Below are 20,504 nucleotides of genomic sequence, written 5' to 3' on the forward strand. Positions count from 1 at the left end.
CGCTACTGAGATCACACAAAATTTCCCTTCACCGATAGCACAAACTTTTTGCCGCCATTACTCACTGCTTTTCGTACATGTACAGGATAGATATCCATAGAGGTTTTGGCTATGGGTTGCGCAGTAGGTGTAGGTCATAAGAATTAGGCATATTTTAGGATAGGCCCGCAAAAAAAAAAAATCCTGCTGCAGGACCCCTGCGTGGGACGCCTTAGGAAAGAGGGCGGAGCCCTGGGGACTGGTTGGCGATCGCTGGGTCCTTCGACCTACGCCTGCGCGGTGCAGCTGCGCACGTGTTCCGGCCGGAACAGCCTGCTTGGGCTGGAGATTCCTGGGGATGGAAGCTGACATGGAGGCACAGATCGCTGGGGCTGAGGATGGCTTTACCCAGGTCACCCGCAAGGGTGGCCGACGGGCGAAGAAACGGCAAGCTGAGCAGCTGTCCGCGGCCGGAGAGGGCGGGGACGCGAGCCGCATGGACACGGAGGAGGCCCGGCCCCCGAAGAGGCCCGTCTTCCCTCCCCTCTCTGGGGACGGGCTCATGGTAGAAGCGGGGACCGTGGCACTGGAGCGGGGCTGGAGCCAGGGGCCGGTTAAGGCGGTAGCCTCTGGGTGATGTTAAAGCTGAGGTGGCTTTTCTGGTGTGAGAGCTCCTTCTAGAGAAATGACACCCCTGAAGTTTAACTCGTTAAGTTAAAAAGGTTGTGACTCACCTGTCATTTTATAACTCCACACTCGCCCTCTCCAGACGTGTCCTGAGTTGTGTGTGTGTTTTTTTTATTGTAGGGTGGTAAAGAAGAAACCAGGAAAATTCCAGTCCCGGCTAACAGATATACGCCGTTAAAAGAAAACTGGATGAAGATATTTACTCCTGTTGTAGAACATTTGGGACTTCAGATACGCTTTAACTTGAAATCAAGGAATGTAGAAATCAGGGTAAGGAGAATGTCACTTATTTCCAAATAAACTATGGTTACTCATACAGCAGGGGTTCTTAATGTAACTTATTTTGTTAAGTGGTTTTCTTCCAGTTTTCTAATGTATCATAGTGCATTTGAACTTCTCAAATGCTTTCACAGTCTACATTCAGCACAACTATTAATTGAATTCCTAAGTTAGGTCTGAGATCATAGCAAGATAGTGACAGTGCCTGTGTGTATATTTTATAATGTTGAATTGTGCTGAATTGAGAAAGGATTGAGGGAAGGGGTTGTCCTGAGCAAAACTGTGTATACATTGATATAAGCAATCGTTTAGAGCAAGGGTTCTTAACCTTTTTTGTTCCATGGACTCCTTTACCAGTCAGGTGAAAATCATAGACCTCTTCTGAGAATGTAGTGCCAGATATTTTAGGACATTCAACTAGCGTCAGGTCTAACAACAACTGTAATTTTAAAGTATGGGTGAACACAAGTGATTTATTGAGATAGGCAACAACTAATGTGAAATGAAATAAATGGTACTATAATTTATTGCATACATTCATAAGTGAAGGAAATGCTAGGAAATGCTAGATTTCAGCTAGAGGTCAGAGAAAACAAAGATAAAAAGTTGATATTTTTCAGTTCAAGCTTATGGACCCTCTTGTCAAGAACCCTTGATTTAGAGTCTGGTCACAGCAATACAGGCACTTTATATAGTAATGCTTTTCTCTTGGAAAAATATATATATTCTCTTCAGAATAAAGATAAATGAATATTCACTCTATGGTGTCAGTCCAAGAGTTAGGCATTTTAAATTAATTGACTTTGGGCCTTTTTATCTGGGAACCAATTTGGTATCAGAATTGATGACCAAAATTAATTATATCTTCTTTTTTTGAGGATTCTTATGCAATCATTATGATTGGTGCAGCCTCATCTCTGTTGATAGAATATGAGGAAACAAAGCAAAGGGACTCTAAGTAGTTGGTAAAGTTTAAAATGCCATAAAACTTGACAGTAGAATCAGTTTGTTCCCATTGCTACTCAGGGTTTTATGGTATTGTGCCAAGACTTCTTTTTTCCATATAAATTTCCTTTGCTTTATCAATTTAAGTCTCTCTTTCCTAAAATTCATAGACTAGTCCCAAGTTGTTGTCACATTATCTTTGAACATTTCTGTTCCCATACTTTGGGTAGCTTTGCCCTCTCAAGAAGGCTCTCTCCTCCCTACTTCCTTCTTCCTACTTCAGCTTCTGTCATCCCTCAGGGACAAGCTCAAGTTCTTCCTCTTTTGAAATCAGACCATTTTTCAATTATTTCTTCAGTGCTGTTAGAGAAGAATGGTGCTCACTGGGACATGGAGACTGAGGATTGCAGGCAGGCAGAGGTTTATTGGGAAGCTCTCCCAGTGGAGGGGGTCTGAAGATTACACTTCAGCCTGCTTGTGGAAGGTGGTGGATATGACTTTATATAGTACATCAATAGGCAGGGAAACGTTAGTCCGTGGGAAGGGGTTAGAATCAGAGTATAGTCTGTGGTTAATTAGGGGCTGTAAAAGTGAATTCTCCTCGTGCATAGCTTTGGGGTAGTGGGCAGACGTGGGGTATTCTTGGAATGAAGGGGTCTGGTGGTCTGGAAGGTGGTCTTGGAATGTCAGGGTGTGGAAGGGATGGGTCTTGGAATGCAGGGGTCTGGAAGGGATGAGGGTCCTTATCTGCTCCATTCCCACTGTGATATGGCTCATTCTTGGGGGGAATACACTGTCCTCTGCATGTAGGCATTTTGCTTAATCAGTCGGAATGGAGTCACAGCCTTATGACCTGTTTTGTTTTTGTTTTTGTTTTTTTATTTATTTCTCCCCCCACCCCCAGTTGTCTGCTCTCTGTGTCCATTTGTTGCGTGTTCTTGTTTTTGTCTGCTTCCGTTGTTGTCAGCGGCACGGGAATCAGTGTTTCTTTTTGTTACGTCATCTTGTTGTGTCAGTTCTCCATGTGTGCGGCGCCATTCCTGGGCAGGCCGCACTTTCTTTCCCGCTGGGCGGCTCTCCTTACAGGGTACATTCCTTATGCATGGGGCTGCCCTATGTGGAGGACACCCCTGCATGGCACGGCACTCCTTGTGCACAATCAGCACTGCGCATGGACCAGCTCCACATGGGTCAGGGAGGCTTGGGGTTTGAACCGCGGACCTCCCGTGTGGTAGGCAGACACCCTATCCATTGGGCCAAGTCCACTTCCCCTTATGACCTGTTAATCATTGCAAACCTTGTAAGGGGGAAAACTCTTAACACTCCTAACTCTTTATATGTATATGATGAAGGATCTAAGTAATGGCAGTACTGGTCAGAAGAGAAGGATGAGGGGATTCGGGATGTCGACTCAGTCTGGCTACTTCCTGCTGTCACCGGGACAGCAAAGGGTTCCCTTTCGCTCTGTCCAGTGGGTTCTCATTTCCAGTTCTGAAGAGGTTGGTGGTGGTGTTCATGTAGCAATAAGATGCCGTTCACATATTCCTGAGTTGTTGAAAGTGTGGTTCGGCGTATGAATCTGACAAGAAGCTGTAAGAGACAAGTACCAAAAAGGAGAAGCAGCAATATTACAGTAATGGTGTTATAATGGGTAAAAGGAATGATTTTTATGTTTTTCATACAAGACTTTAAGGGTTTTTTTTTCCATCTGCCCAGTTTGGTTAATATAAAACAACAGTTTTCATTTATGATTGCACAGGTGCTTAGTACATCCTGTTGGATTAGGGATGGGGTGGGGGTTTGGGGTCATCTGTTACTGGGGGCAGGGGTGACCTGCCAGCACTGACTGGGGTCATGGGGGATTGTTTTACTAAATGGGGCTAACATTCCCAATGTTTTTTGATATGGTTGGGTGGAGAGGGAGAGCGGGAAGGTGTTGTGGGATTCAATTGTTGTTCCTCTTTCGGCAATAAGTTACTGTAGCTTCTGGCTTGGTGGCTGGCACTGTGTTTTTACAGCAGGAGATCATGAACATGATCATGGGTGACATATAGAACAGGTATCTGGATAAACTAAATTATTGCATAGAAGATGTATGGACCTGCTGATATGAGGAGAATGAGAGTTATTAATGTGGATAGGAATTAACTATGAAATTTAGGGTGGGCTGGGAGGTTATTGCTTCCAGGAGTCTGAGAAGGAATAATAAGATACATTCAACATTGAACATTAATGGCTGACAGTGAAATTATATGGTTTGGTGGGCTTACATACTTAGAGTTTTAGCAGGAATAGGAGACTTTAGATTATTAACTTTGGTTTCATAAGTGTTTTTGAGTGTTTTTTCATGGATTTAAGATTCCCAACCTGCACAGACCAGCATGGTGATCAAAATGACCTCATTTTTCCCAGTTTGTATAGTTAGAAGCATAGGCAACAACAAATTATCACTTCCCATTTTGGGCTTGGGGTGGCTGGCACTTTAATTTGTAATCTAAATTTAGTCCATTGTTGTAAGGATTCAGTTACAAGAGTTGCACTGCAGTGTCTGCAGGACTGAAAGTATACCTTGCCCCTTCTGAGATTAGGAGGGGATGGATGTAATCCATTTGCCATCATGCTACGGAGTCTGTGCTCAGCCAGTATGTCTCATCCAGTGAGGTAATTGTCGTAGTCATTGGGAGTGAGCATGATGGACACTCATGGGTGATGTCCATGAGCTGCTGGTGAGTGCAAACAGTTGGAACTGCTTGACTAGGCACTGCAAGGTCTGGTATTCATGATGTTTGCTTTTTCCATGGAGCCACTCTGCTGCTTTTTGGGTCTCAGTGTATGGCTCTGGGTCTTTGCAAGGGCATCTGCCTAAACAGTCCCAAGAGAGGTGTTAGAAGAGGAGGCAGGGACATGATAGACTGTTACCTGTCATTGCTGGCAGGCATTCCATTTGTTCTTCCACAGATTTCTCTTCCTCACAGAGGGCAGCCCACAACAGTTTATTGTTCCTGTCTTATACTTTGGCTTCTTCTCACAATATGGATTAGAGTGGACTTCTCATGTTCTGCTGGGAAACTGTTGTGATTAGTGAGGGAAGAAATTGTAGTAGTGATGTGGAGAGGGGACCACGGTGGCTGCTGATGGTAGGGAGACGGAGGAAGAGATGTGATGTGGGGGCATTTTCAGGATTTGGAGTTGTCCTGGGTGGTGCTACAGGGATGGATGCTGGACGTTGTGTTGTCCTGCCATGACCCACTGGGTGGACTGGGGGAGAGTGTGGACGACAATGTGGACCACTGTCCATGTGCTGCAGCAGTTCTCCAGAATGTATTCACCAGGTGCAGTGGATGTGCCATGATGAGGGAAGAGGTTGTTGATGTGAGAGGGGTGGAGTGGGTGGGGTGGGGGGTATATGGGGACCTCATATTTTTTTGATGTAACATTTAAAAGAAATAAAGAAGAAAAAAAAAAACCTCAAGGGGTATTTGTTTAAAATGTTGCCTCTGCCACAAACCCCACCCAAAGCCAATATTGGTACTGGCTACATCTACAGGGTAGAAGACCCAACCCTTTTAAGGCTTGAGCCTGTGTTACTGTTTTAGAAGTTGCCTGCTGGGGGCATTTCTCATTTCCATGTACAACCTTTTCTGATTATCACATATAATGGTGTTTGTTTTTAAGTTTCTTCTAATTTTTTTTTTATATTTATTTCTCTCCCTTTCCCCGTCCCCCCGTCCCCCCCCCCCAGTTGTCTGCTCTCTGTGTGCATTCGTTGTGTGCTGTTCTGTGACCGCCTCTGTCCTTATCAGCAGCACTGGGAATCTGTGTTTCTTTTTGTTGCGTCATCTTCTGTCAGCTCTCCATATGTGTGGCGCCACTCCTGTGTGGGCTCCACTTTCCTTCCCGCTGGGTGGCTCTCCTTACAGGGCGCACTCCTTGCATGTGGGGCTTCCCTACGCGGGGGACACCCCTGTGTGGCAGGACACTCCTTGCGCGCATCAGCACTGCGCATGGCCAGCTCCACACGGGTCAAGGAGGCCCGAGGTTTGAACCGCGGACCTCCCATGTGGTAGACGGACGCCCTATCCATTGGGCCAAGTCCACTTCCCTATAATAGTTTTAATATCTGAGCTAAATGAGGGACAAAGGGTTTTCAGTAACCCAACAATATTATAAATTCTATTAATATGAGAAAACACTGTACTTTATCAGTTACAGCAGAGGGTTCAGTTTTTGTTTTATTCAACTAAACACCATTTAAGAATTTGATATACAGTTAGGACTTTGTAGCTTGTCCTAATTGTTTGCTTTTTTCAGGCTCTTAAGATAAGATACCATTGTCTGATGCTTCCTTAATTCCAAAAAAGAAAGGATTACTGGTTAACATAATATCATCAATAGGGTTACAGCCACAGGCTTTTTTTCACACAGCCAGAATTTATGCCAGGAGACGGGTCAGATGGTTGGGCTGTGCACACAGCCTTGAGGAAGCCCTGCAGAATCCACCCTTGGCCTTCCCACCTGAAGGCGAATGCAGGCTGGCTTGACTCGCCTAAGGAGATACTAAAGGAAATCTTAACAAGTTTTAAAACAAAGTGATGGTGACATACTAGATATTAATTTTGTAACACACTTGAATATTTAGGACTGCTGCAGGTAGCAGTGGTATTACTTTAATTCATGATTATCTGCTGTTTGCACTAACCCTGGCAGGCCTCAGTGGTCACTCTTTTTCTGCAGCCATAGAGCTGATGCTTCGGTGGAGGTGGGCGAATGAGATGAACACAAGCTAAAGCATTTGTCTCTTGATTCTAGGCAGAGAGGTTGTTTCTGTGACACATACCATTTTAAAAACAAAGCCATGATTAACAACATGATACTTTAATATTATGCTGAAACATTTTTTAGATTTTTAGGAATTTTATGCACTCTTTTAAGTATTTATATGAACATTTTACTGATACTACTTTGATTAACAAAGGATTAAAGAATCTTTTTTAATTTCATAACACTTTTCAAGCACTTTCCACTCAACTTATATCAAATGAACTCAATTCTGTTATTTCACTTTTTCCCAAGGTGAAAGATATTTTTCAGGACTTGACTCTGAGAAGACAGGTTTGAACATTATGTTCTCTGAAAAGTGATAAGATTTATTTTTTTAACAGCCAAGGAAATGATAGGGTTAAAGTATGAGAAGCTATTTTAATGAAAGGAGATTTTTCTTTTGTATACTGATGAGTCAGGAGAAAAACTTTTTGCAGACTTTTGCTAAAACAGAGCACTGATTTGTTGAATTTTGTTATTTTAACAGAGAAAGAACAAAATTTTTACTTTGCATCAGTATACTACTTGATATTTCAGCTTCTAAAACTTTATAAATAGACAATAACTTCTATTCAACTTTTAACTACAAACATTTCTCTATTCATGAACCTTTTGTACTCTTGTTATTCATTCAGGTTTTGTTTTACATTGTAACTTTCTTTTTTTAAGATTTATTTTTTTATTTATTTCTCCCCTCTACCTTGTCTGCTGTATGTTCTTCTCTGTCCACCTGCATTCTCAGCTGCACCAGAAATCTGTGTCTCTTTTTGTTCGCATGAGCTCTCCATGTGTTTGGCGCCACTCCTGGGCAGGCTGCACTTTTCGCATGGGACGACTCTCCTTGCAGGGCGCACTCCTTACGTGTGGGGCTCCCCTACACGGGGGACACCCCTGCGTGGCACAGCATTCCTTGCATGTGGCAGCACTGCTCGTGGGCCAGCTCACCACATAGGCCAGGAGGCCCTGGGTTTGAACCCTGGACCTCCTATATGGTAGGCAAATATTCTCTCAGTTGAGCCACATCCACCTCCTATTTTAACTTTTCTTAATAACCAATTGTGGCAGCGGACTTAGCCCAGTGGTTAGGGCGTCCGTCTACCACATGGGAGGTCACGGTTCAAACCCCGGGCCTCCTTGACCCGTGTGCAGCTGGCCCACGTGCAGTGCTGATGCGCACAAGGAGCGCCCTGCCATGCAGGGGTATGCCCGCATAGGGGAGCCCCATGCTCAAGGAGTGTGCCGCATAAGGAGAGCCGCCAAGCGCAAAAGAAAGTGCAGCCTGCCCAGGAATGGCGCTGCCCACGGAGAGAGCTGACACAACAAGATGACTCAATGAAAAGAAACACAGATCCCCGTGCCGCTGACAACAGAAGCGGACAAAGAAACAAGATGCAGCAAATAGACACAGAGAACTGACAACCAGGGTGGGGGGGAGGGGAGAGAAATAAATAAATAAATAAATCTTTAAAAAAAAAATAACCAGTTGTCTTATTTTAGAATGAAATTACTGTACTTTCCTTAATAATAAAAACATGTATACCCTATATATATGTTATTAAAATGTTTTTGGGAACTGTCTCAAAGCAGATTTCTTACAATATACAGTTACCATGATTACATTAATCAGTGCAGGAAAAACTACTTTCCCCATTATTTTATGAAAACTTAAGATTCCCAATGGAATCAAAATTATCTTTTCCCTATTACCATTTTAAATGCAGATGGAGGTGGCTTCTGACAGGTTTTCTTGTTGTGGAGTTAATCATCAGGTCAGTTTCTGTTTAATAATAACTTCCTGTAATTAGCCATTTGAATATTTCAGTTTAATCAAAGCACCTACAAACTTCTTATAACTATTCATAACAACATAGAGTATCATTACTTCATTTCAAGACAAATTCCGCCTTCACAGAACATATTCCCTTACTTAATGTTACCACAATACCTTCTACAACTTGCCATGTGCACTCAAGTTTTGTCCTGCATACTTCGATTCTGGTTTTATGAAAACTAGCCATCCCATCCTAGGACAAAACATACTTCCTTGAACAAACTTGTCAAATTTCAGTCAGTATTCCTACAAACTTTTTATTTCTTTCAAATCCATTTAAGTTTCACATCCTTCATTTCATTCTGTGAAGAAAAATAAACTATCATTTCAATTCAGGTAAAAATTACCTTCTATGATGAGATGTGTAGTAATTTTATTAGTCAAGACTTATAATTTTCATCACTTTAAAGATCTTATTAGCATTCATATTTATTAATATAAGTGCTTATTTAACTTTCGGCCATTTGAACAGAGCTCTTTTAGGAATTTTCATTTATTAATTTACATTACCATTTATCAATTTATATTACCATACACTGGCACTGAACAAACAAACTCAAAAGAGTTATGCAGTGACAGAAACAGAAAGTTCATGAATTTGACTCATCATTCTCCTTTGTTATGGCTATTTTTACTGCCTTTAAGATTTTTTTTCTGGAATCAGTGTTGTTTGTAATATGCAGCCTTGTTTTTGAAAACACTAGTAATCAACACTTGGGAATATATGAACACTATAAATGCAGTTAAGCTTTAATTTAGCTGTTTGGATAAACAGGTATTTAACACATTTTGGATTATTGCTTTTTAGGAATGCCGTTAGACTTAGGGTCAGCTAAAAGCTTACGTATAAAAGGCAAGCAGTTGTAGGTTAAGTAATTAGGGACAGCTGGGTTGAGAGGGATCAGAGGAATAGGATCTGAGATGGTGTTTGATTTGGGAGAGATCAGAGATTGAGAAGGGGACATGAACACACACATAATGCTTTCTGCCTGGGCCACTTTCAGGAGAGGGAATACAGGAAATGGAGAAGGAGGCTGGAGAGTGGGGAGTTGGGCTCAAGAGTGGGTGGTGGGCGGGGAGAAGGGAGCCGGTTCAGGGGTAGATGTGGGAGAAGAGGAGGAGGATGAAGTAAGTCAGGGGGTGCTGATGAGCACATGGCAGTGGAGGAGGGACGTGATCAGAGATCTGAGTTGGAAGTAGGGTTTTCTGTGTATGGAAGGCAAGGAGTGGCAGGGAGGGGAGGCAACTGGATGAGGAGGAGAGAAAGTTAGGGCGGAAGGCAGTGAGGACCAGAGTGGGAGGAAGGGGAGTCAGAGACAAGGAGGGTGGGGGTGGAGATAGATGTCCAAGATATATATGGAGGAAGTGCACAGGGAGCCTGATCAGCTGGATCCAAAGTCAAGGTTTTCAGGGAACTTGGGGGGGCAGAAAGAAGGAAGAAGAAAGCTTTTGAGGGGGTTTTTTGTTGTAAAAGAAGTACAGGATTGAGAGGGAGGGGCAGTTACAAAGACGAGAGCAGGCCTGAGCGTAAGGAATTTCGATGCTCACCGCTGCACTGGATAAAGTTCTTTAAGTTTCAGAGAACTTGAGAATTGAAAATGTGTTTTCTGGGGAAGCGGATGTGGCTCCAGTGATAGAGCTTCTGTCTACCATATGGGAGGACCTGGGTTCAATCCCTGGGGCCTCCTGGTGTAAAATAAGAAGAGAAAGCATGCCTGTGCGGTGAGCCAGTGCCTGCACCAGTGCCCACATGGTAAGCCAGTGCCCCGTGTAAGTGAATCACGCAGCAAGATGATGACACATCAAAAGAGAGACCAGGGGAGAGTCAAGGTGAAGCACAGCAGAAACCAGGAACTGAGGTGGCACAGCTGACAGGGACCCTCTCCCCATCAGAGATCTCCAGGATTGAATCCTGGTGAGTCCTAGAAGAGAGAAAATGAGAAGAGAAGACAAGACAGACAGCAAAAAAACAGCAGGGTGGGAGGAGGGTAAGAGAGGGAAATAAAATTTTTTTTTTTTTAAGTACATTTTCTGGCCATTGACTTTCATTGTCCAGTTATTATTGCACCTGCATAGAGGTTGAATAGAAAATGAGTTTTTTGGGTCTGATGTCACCTTTCTGGTACAGCGTTTTAAGGTTGTGAAGGAGACAACCCGGAAGTGTGGTTTTGGGGCAACCAAAATTGGATTCCACATTTTAGGTGTCCTGGGTGAGACTAAGGATCTCTAGGATAGGGGAGATTCTGAGTGAGACAGGCATCCCCGAATCAGTTAGAAAGCACCCAAAGAACCAGGAGATCGCACTTGGGACTGGACATCTCTGGAGCCAAAGGGATGCAGGCCTCCCACCTGCTGTGGCCCTCAGGGACAGTGAGGATCCTGACCTAGATCTAGGTTTTTTCCCAGCGGGTTGTCCTGGACAACGGAAGAGAGAGAGAGAAAGAGACAGCAGGATCCTCCAGTGGAGAAATCCTTAACTCGCCCAGCTATGATTCAGTGTCTGGTGTTGGATGGGCTTTCTCGGCAGCAGCAGGGCGGAAACTCCGCACCAGTCAATCAGTCTCAACGTAGTCCCAGACCCCAGTTTCAGCACCAAATGCTAGAGAAAAACAGTGCTCACTGGGACACAGAGACTGAGAATTACAGGCAGGCAGGAGTTTTTGGGGAAGTGCTCCCAAAGGAGGGGGTCTGAAGATTAGACTTCAGCCCGCTCGTGGAAGGTAGTAGATATGACATCATACAGTACTCAGTGGGTGGGGAAACGTTAGTCCTTAGGGAGGGGGTTAGAGTCAGAGGCTAGCCTGTGGTTAATTAGGGGTTGTAAAAGTGAAATCTTCTCATGCATGGCTTGGGGGTAGTAGCCTAGGAGGTAGGGCATTCTTGGAATGCAGGGGTCTGGTGGTCTGGAAGGGATGGGTCTTGGAATGCGGAAGTCTGGAAGAGATGAGGGTCCTTTCTGCTCCATTCCCACTTGATACGGTTCATTCTTGGGGGGAAATACACTGTCCTCCGCAGGTAGGCATCCTGCTTAATCGATTGGAATAGAGTCACAGCCTTACGACTTGTTACTCATTGCAAACCTTGTTAGGGGGAAACTCTAACAACTGCCTAACCTTTTTTGCTTAATTGTCTTATGTATTCTAGCATCATCAATTGGAATTCCACAAACATTTGTCTGCCGTATACCTGTAGTGGTACTTGGACATGTATTGCATTTGGTCTTTAGGACAGCCTGATAAAGGAGGGTGTATATTCCCATCTCGGAGATACAAGGAAACTAAATATCAAAGGCGTTGAGTATTTTGCCCAGAGTCTTCAAGCTAATGAGTGAATCTTGATGCTGTTATGGACTCCTCAGGGTTGTCCTTATTTTACAGATGAGAAAACTTAAACCTAGAGTATCTATGGGACTTGCCCAAGGCCAGATATAGAATTGGAACTAGGGTCTAGTTTTAAATGTGAAAGTCCAAGGTACTTTGCTTGTACACAATGCTTTGTGGTTTTTAATTTGTCTAGTATATGATCTCCTTGACTATATTGTGAGACTATGTGGAAGAATGGAAATTACTGTTTTAGAAGCAGATTTGGGGGGAGTGGGTATAGGTTAAGTGGTTGAGTGCCTGCTTCCCATATTCGAGGTCCTGGGTTTGATTCCTGGTACCTCTTAAAAACAAATAAATGAAAAAAACAGCTCTTGTTGGGAAACAGATGTAGCTCAGTGGTTGAGCACCTGCTTCCCATGTAGGATCCTGGGTTCAATCCCCAGTACCTCCTTAAAAAAAAAAATTAAGGAATCAGACTTGTGTTTGAATCTTAACTTTACTTCCAGTACATTAGTTTCCTCAAATATAAAATGGGGTTTTAGCACTTAACAATGCAGGGTTGTCCTGAACATTAGAGCAAAGGTGTGTCAAGCACCTTGTGCAGTTCACATCATTTACAATGGTAAGCATTTTATGAATGATGGCTACTACCCTTTTTATTGAATAAGCAAACACTTGAGAGCAGGATCCTGGCTTAAACCATTCTTGGTTTCCCCTTCTGTACCCAGCATACAAGTAGTTAGGAATGGAGTTATTGCTTTGAGGAACATCATCATACAAATGGTCGTTGAAGTCATGAAGCTAGAATAGTGCTCCAAGAGAAGTGCAAGAGAAGGAAGAGGACCAGCTTGGGCATTGAAGGGAGGGCAGAGGAGGACGGTGCTTCAGAATGTGAACGATCTGGTTGTGCCAGGGAATCCGAGTTAGATCAGTCACATGGTGAAGTCCTTTGACAATCTTCCGGCACTGGGGAGGTTTGTTTTGCAAACTAAAGATGTTGCTTGTCCCTCCAAAAACTTGAGTCATGGTGAATATATTGGGGAGGGGTGGTGCTGAAGGAAGTGATAGTAATGGGAAAGTTCATTCTTGGTGTTTTTGCTAGAATGTTATCTTTATTTCATCCCCAGTTGTAGTTTGTGTCTTTTTTTTTTTTTTAAACAGACTTGTAAAGAAACCAAGGATGTTAGTGCTCTGACAAAAGCAGCTGATTTTGTGAAAGCTTTTATTCTTGGATTTCAGGTGGAGGTGAGTGATTTCAAAACATCTAAAATGGAGACTTGAAAAATATTCAATGTGACTGGTTTAGTGAATTTGGACATTTTTTTAAAATGAAGTTTTCTAACCTTATAATTTGCAAATTTTAGTTTAACAAATGCTTTCTGCTTCACTCATTCTCAGGTATCTAAATGGGGAGGGGGGGTGGCTCACAGTATTTACTTTTTATATTATAGGATGCACTTGCCCTCATCAGGTTGGATGACCTTTTCCTAGAGTCTTTTGAAATTACAGATGGTGAGTATTTGGTGGTCTTTTCCTGGGAAACATATCTTTTTGTGTTATTGAATTGTGACTTTTGATTTTTTAATAACATCAAATGAACTGTATTATTATTAGCAACTTTAAAAAGTGTAAATATCAGCATTCGGTACAAAAATTTAGTTAATGATTAAGCGTGTTCTGTGGAAGTGAATGGTGCGCTGGAATGAATACCCTTTGAGGTATTAATTTTCTTGTTTAGTTAAGCCTTTAAAGGGAGACCACCTCTCAAGGGCAATAGGAAGAATTGCTGGCAAAGGAGGAAAAACCAAGTTCACCATAGAGAATGTGACCAGGACGCGAATAGTTTTGGCTGATTTGTAAGTATCTAGTTTTGAGAAAATTGTCATAATTTATATTTGACTTTCTGCTGGTTTTTCTAAAAAGTCATTCAGATTGTATTTTATGCATAATGTCATTGCTAAATCTTTGCCAGTTTATCGTTCTAGATGAATAGATAGTCACCTGCTTTGAAAGCAGATTTAGTTAGCTGAGAAAATTTCGGAATTTATAGTGTTTTTCCTCAGCAATGAGGGAAGTGATTAAAGTCACTATGAAAGGAAATTTTGTTATAAAACTAGACCTAACACACATACAGAACACGACACCCAACAGCAGCAGAATACACATTCTTCTTTAATGCACACGGGTCATTCTCCAGGATAGACCATATGTGACAAAAAGCCAAGTCTCAATAAATTTAAAAATACTGAAGTCATACAATGTATCTTTTCCAAGAAATCATTAATGAAGAACTGGAAAATTCACAAATACGTGGAAATTAAGCAACACACTATTAAATAACCAATGTGTCAAAGAAGAAATAACGAGAGATTAAGGAAACATCTGAGGCAAATGAAAATGAAAACACAACATACCAGAACTTAAGGGATGCACCAAAGGCAATGCCAAGAGGGAAGTTTATAGGTCTAAATGTTTACATTAAAAAAGATGAAAGAGATCAAAATCAGAGCGTATCTTTGCAACTGGAAGATCTAGAAAAACAAGCAAAATAAACTCAAAGTGACAAAAGGAAGGAAATAACGGATTAGAGCAGAGACCAATGAAATAGAGAATAAAAAACGATAATCAATAAAACCAAAAAATAGTTCTTTGAAAAGAACAATGAATGAAGCGAACCTTTGGCGAGACTGACAAAGAAAGGATACAAGTATCTAAAATCAGAAATGAAAGGGGGCCATTACTCCCGACCCTATAGAAAAGATTATAGAGGCTACTATGAATGACTGTACACCAAAAATACAGATAGCCTAGATGATATAGACAAAATTCCTAGAAATACACAAATTTCTAACACTGATTCAAGAAGAAATAGAACATCTCAACAGACCAGTGGCAGATAAAGAGACTGAACCAGATATCAAAACATCCCAAGACCAGATACCTTCACCAGTGAATTTTACCAAACATTCCAAGAACAGCAATCCTGCTCAAACTCTTCCAAAAAATTGAAGAGGGGGGAACATTTCCTAACTCATTCCAGAAGGTCAACACCACCCTAATACCAATGCCAGATAAAGATGCCATAAGAAAATTACAGATCAATATCCCTCATGAATATAGATGCAAAAATCATCACCAAATACTAGTAAACTGAATCCAATGGTACATTTAAATAATCCAATGCCATGATCAAGTGTTATTTTTTCTAGGTATAGAAGGGTGATTCAGCATAAGAAAATCAATGAATATAATATACCACCGCAGGACAAAAACCACATGATTATCTTAAGTGATGTAGAAAAGGGATGTGACAAAATCCAGCTCCCTTTCTTGATAAAAACACACAACTAGGAATAGAAGAAAACGTCTTTAACATGACTAAGTGCATATTTGAAAAACTCACAGCTGACCTCATACTCAATGGTGAAAGACTAAAGGCTTTCCTTCCAAGATCAGGATCAAGATAAGGATGCCCACTGTGACCACTGTTAAACTCATCATTGCACTGAAGTTTTAACCAGAGTAATAAATAGAAATAAAAGGCATCCATATTGGAAAAGAAGACATAAAACCTTCCCTATTTGTAGACATGATCCTATATATAGAAAATCCTTAAAAAGCCATAACAAAGCTACTTAAACTAATAAAGGAATTGAAAAGAGTGGTGGAATACAAAATCAACATGCAAAAATTAAGTAGTGTTTCTTACACTGGTAATGAACAGTCTGAATATGAAGAATAAAAAATTTCAGTGATCATTACAACAAAAAGCATAAAATATAAATAAATAAATTTACTAGAGTAAATTTAACCTAGGATGTAAAGGATTTATATGTGGAAAACTGCACTGCTGAAAGAAATAAAAAAAAGACCTGAATAAAAAATCAAAAAAGACCTTAATAAATGAAAGGACATTCTTTTTCATGGGTTGAAAAACTAAATATTGTTAAGATGTCACTTCTGCCCAAAGTGACTTACAGATTCAGTGCATTCCCAGTCAAAATTCAAACTTCTTGGCAGAATTTGAAAAGCCAGTCATCAAATTTAATGACTTAAGGAACCATCAGACTTTTTCCAAGGAAGCAGCACCATTTTACAATTCCACCCACAATGAATGAGGGTTCCATTTAATATGGAAGAAACACGTTACTGTCAAAAATTGTAAAATGTAGATAATCATAAAGAGAAAAATATAACCCCACTACCCAAAGGGTAACCCCTATTAATTTTTATATAAATCCATTTCTAGGATTTTTTCTTTCTTTCTGATGTTTCAGGAAGCATCTCAACGTTTTATTTTGGGAAGTTGTTGTTGGCTTTTAAAAAAAAAAAAGGCAGAACATTTCTGTGGAGGCTGTGGTTCTCAGAAACCACGGCCCTGGTGACAATCACAGCTTCTAAGCAACTCAGAGGAAAAGGAATTGTGCCGTGCTGCCACGGCCCTCATCATATAAAGATCTCTTAAGCTGAGCCAGCCAGTATTTATTGGGCATTCCCTATTTAGGAATTCCTTCATTCCTAAATTCCTTCATTCAGGAATCTATGTCTATCAAGAGATTTTGGACTACAGGCTAAGGAAATACTTTTTATTACTAACTTGTCTCCTTGTCTCTTTCAGAAAAGTTCACATCCTTGGCTCCTTCCAAAACATCAAGATGGCAAGAACTGCCATTTGCAACCTTATCCTGGGTAATACCAGTTTATTTATTTGCTGTTTTCTCTGGGAAGAAAAGAATAGGGAATTCAGGAACTCAAATCCAAGCACAAATCAGTTAGCCTAATCATCATTTTAAAGATAGCAAGTAGAAAACTTGAGGGTTGGAAAAAGTGGTCCTAGAGAAAAAAAAGTGGGAATACTTTTGCTTACATTCTGTCTTTTTGTCTCCTGGAGAAGAGAAGGGGTTTACTGGGTAATATTGCTTAAATTTGTAGTGCTGTCCCCTGGTGGAGCACACAGAAAAGTCATTCTAGAATAGCACAGGATATCATGTTTTAGGTTTAACAAAAAGTGCTGCTGCTGTACAACTTCAGTTGGCTCACACACTTATCCCTGTTTATTTTTACCATCATGCAGCAAAGTCAGTACCTTCTAGTGAGAGTTAAACAAACTCAGCAGCTTGCTCAGAAACATCTGAGATTCTCCTTTAGTGCCCACATCTGACAAGTTTCTTTTTTGAAATATTTTGATACCTCAGTGCCTTTTGCTCTTAGGGTTTTTTTGTTTTTTTTATTTTATATTTTTCCTTAGGGGTTTAAAATGTTGGGGTTTTTTTTTCTTTTTTTTTTTTTTTGAGAATATTTGAGTATGAGTAAGCTTCTTTTGGCAATTTAAGATAGACCTACAGGAAAAATGTTCCTTTTCTGTTTAGGATTATAGATTAATTTCCCTGTCGCTTCTATATATGTGAATATGTTTGTATATATAGATGAGTTTTTTCTTCTCTCTGCAGGAAATCCTCCATCAAAGGTTTATGGCAATATTCGAGCTGTGGCCAGCAGAGCAGCAGACCGATTCTGACGTTAAATCAGAGACTCTCTATCTTGACTTTGGACTCTAGTGAGAAAGACCTTACATTCTACAAGAGTCCACAAGAAACTAAGGGAAGGATTTTTCAGTCACTTTTAAGCCTCAGTCCTTTCTTCCATTCTCAGAAGCATGGACACAAAGGAAAAGTTTGACCATATTCACACTTAACCGCTTTTAGTGAATTTACATATCAAAATTTAATGCATTACTTAGACATTGAGTATAATTTATATTTTTATTTTAAATCATATTTGCAGATTTTACATTAATAATTCTCATTTGCAGGGAAACTTCTTGGTTAAATCAGTATAAAGTTAGTTTAATTTATAAATTTATAACTTTTTATAAATTTGTGTTTCTTCTCTATGGATTGTAATTAAAAGTTATCTCAGAAAACCTCTCTATGAAGCATGATCCTTAATATTGGGAGTAGTATGTGAGTATGTTAGAATTAGGTCGTTAGCAATAGTTTTGGCTATATATACGGTGTGAACCAAGACAGGCTAATTTTTGTACCTGTTTTGCAGTTTTTAAAATTAAAAATAAAAGCCTGTACCACAAGGTTGATGTGAGGGACAAGTTATTTTTCAAATAAGTATTTAATGAACTGTACCAATGTCAGGTACATTTCTTCTAAATAAAGGTGAGATATGGTTTTCCCCCTAAGAAATGTGCATGTGCAGTAGACTCTTTGTGCCTACATACTTTAAATATTGATCATTTCATATCTAGCATGGATGGAACACATCATTAAACATGATACCACATTCTGTTGCACATTTCTAAAACGCTTGTCCAAAACTTTCTAACTTTAATGATGGGACTATTACAAAGTTCATGTAAGAACTAAAAGAAAGTCTTGCTAAGCTTTTGTTTGTATCAGTTGTGCCACTGTCCCAAAGTAATCTGTACACTGCATGGTATTCATACCATGGTGGGAATCCAGTTTGAAAATTGTTGATGTTCCCACATAAAAAAATTTTTTTTTGGTTTCTAATAGTTTTATTCAGTGGAAGTGTACATATCAGTTCCTCACCTGTCGTTCACAATAGGCTTTAGTTTACTAAGTGGTATATGCCTCTTAATATTAAACTGCACCACACAACCATCCTGCCTCGCAACCTTCAAATAATATGATCATTCTCAGTCTTGACTCCTTCCTTATGTTTTTCATCAGCCATGGCGAGAGCCAGAGTGTCCTCAACTGCTGCTTCACAAAAGAGGTACCAGGTCCACACCGTACCAGCACACAAGCAGCACCAGGAGCCATAAAATTATTTTTTATCCTTTGGCAATACAGTGGGCTGAAGCATAGGGAGAGTACATATATATTATCAAACCCGTTTACTCCTATCTTTTTGAAAGAGGGAGGAATAATTAGAGCCTTTCTTATTCTGGAGCCTCTGTACAGGTTTCAGGATGTCTTCCCCCACATTTTCCCTATACACCAACCCAAGGTCTCTTTACCCCAAAACTTATGTTAAAAAATTGTGGCACTTGTGTTCTTTTCTGGGCAATGAGTCCACTGCTCTGATCAGGTTTTCAAATCCCTCAGGGTTGAAATAAACTATTGTCAGGGAATAAAGTGTTTTGGGCTGATTTTTAAGGAATTTAAAGTAGAATGTCAAGGGCCTAATTTTGACTGGAAAAACAGGTTCTCTGTGGTAGTTAAATGTTTTAGGTATTAACTTCCATTTTGAAGTTTTAATGTAGTTGGAACTATCACAAGAAAGCAAGAAAAGTTTCCATGGCAGCTGCTAAAATTTGGGGTGCCGAACTTTATTTTAGGATGAGTTCTGGGCCCATTTATCTCTTCTCCCTTGGGGGGCTTTGAAAGGGAGTCAAAATGTTAGCGGGAACTCATCCAAGTTTTTGAAGAGGCCAAGTGGAGAAGGATTAGGGGTAATAAATCTGCTCGCTCACACGAAAACAATTTTAATCAAATCACTTTTTAAAGCCTTCCCATGCTTAGACATTAAATCTATTACCTCACACCTTGCCGTGCTTATCCATGTTTCAATGGCATATGCCATTCTATATTGTAATTACTTTTGTCTGCCTGTCAACCCTTCAGTCTCTTATGATCTTTGGATATTCAGTATCTAATAAAAGTAGATATATTAGTTCATTTGTGTATTGATACTAAAATTAGATATTCAGTGGCTGATAAGGGAGACCTTGGGGTTTCCTCCTATTTCATAAGATTTGGTTTTAACTCCCATGCAACCTACTCTCTTAACTAAGGGGGTAATGTTTTTATTCATTTAGTATTTGGGAAGGAGACCTTATTTTCCTGAACCCAGAGTCAGATTAAGATGGAGACAGCATGTTTAATGTTAGATTACTGAAAGTCAATACCGGCAATGTTCACAGCCATCCCACATCTTGCAAACTGCTTGTACTGTGCAAATAACAAGTCATCAGATTTGAGAGCCAGGGTTCACTAATTTGAAATGATTAGCTACTTCATGTGGCAAGGGTAGTTAACGGTAAAAGTTGAAGTGGCAGTGGACTTTAGCTTAATTGTTAACACAACCACAGACTTGAGCATGTGGGCGTTTTTGAAGACTAAGAATTGTATTCAAGACATATAAGTTGAATACCATTTCTTTGTGGGCAAGTCTTCTAAGCTATCCAGAAAGATTCTTTTTCTACCAACTTGTATACTCTAAAGTCATTAGAATAGAAAATAAGGGGAGACATATAGGGGAAAACTTAACTAATGTAACTTATAGTTAATATTGTATTTTTGTAGCAAGAAGAGAAGGTACTGTATTAATGCTAAAAGGTTTAAAAAAGAATATTGGGGTTTTGTTTTGTGAGATGAATAAGTTTTTTTTTTCTCTTCATTAAACAAAGAAATCTTTATTATGTCACTTAACTGTTCTGTTAATTTGTGTATCTTTCTGAACATTGGAGGAACTGTTTGTTTTTGGAATTAGATGAGATTAAAGTACCTGGACAGAATTTGTTCAGAGTAATGCTTCTATAACTTGTTGAGCTGCCTTTTGTGTTATTTTACTTTTTGAATTTGAAAAAAATAGGGAGACCAAGGGTTTAAAACCATCATTTTCTTAGGATTAAGATATTATATTCCTAGGATAGTCTAAGG

General features: G+C 40.3%; 1 protein-coding gene across 1 annotated transcript; it reads left to right on the forward strand.

Moving 5' to 3' along the window:
- Positions 1 to 56: 56 nt before the first annotated feature.
- PNO1 (partner of NOB1 homolog) lies at positions 57 to 20,381 on the forward strand. Its single transcript, XM_058278690.2, has 7 exons — positions 57 to 544; positions 787 to 936; positions 13,027 to 13,110; positions 13,317 to 13,377; positions 13,604 to 13,721; positions 16,484 to 16,554; positions 17,316 to 20,381. The coding sequence occupies exons 1-7, from the start codon at positions 338 to 340 to the stop codon at positions 17,381 to 17,383; spliced, it is 759 nt and encodes a 252-aa protein (XP_058134673.1). The 5' UTR covers positions 57 to 337; the 3' UTR covers positions 17,384 to 20,381.
- Positions 20,382 to 20,504: the final 123 nt, after the last annotated feature.

The sequence above is a fragment of the Dasypus novemcinctus genome, chromosome 17, assembly GCF_030445035.2.
Source record: "Dasypus novemcinctus isolate mDasNov1 chromosome 17, mDasNov1.1.hap2, whole genome shotgun sequence".
NCBI lineage: Eukaryota > Metazoa > Chordata > Mammalia > Cingulata > Dasypodidae > Dasypus > Dasypus novemcinctus.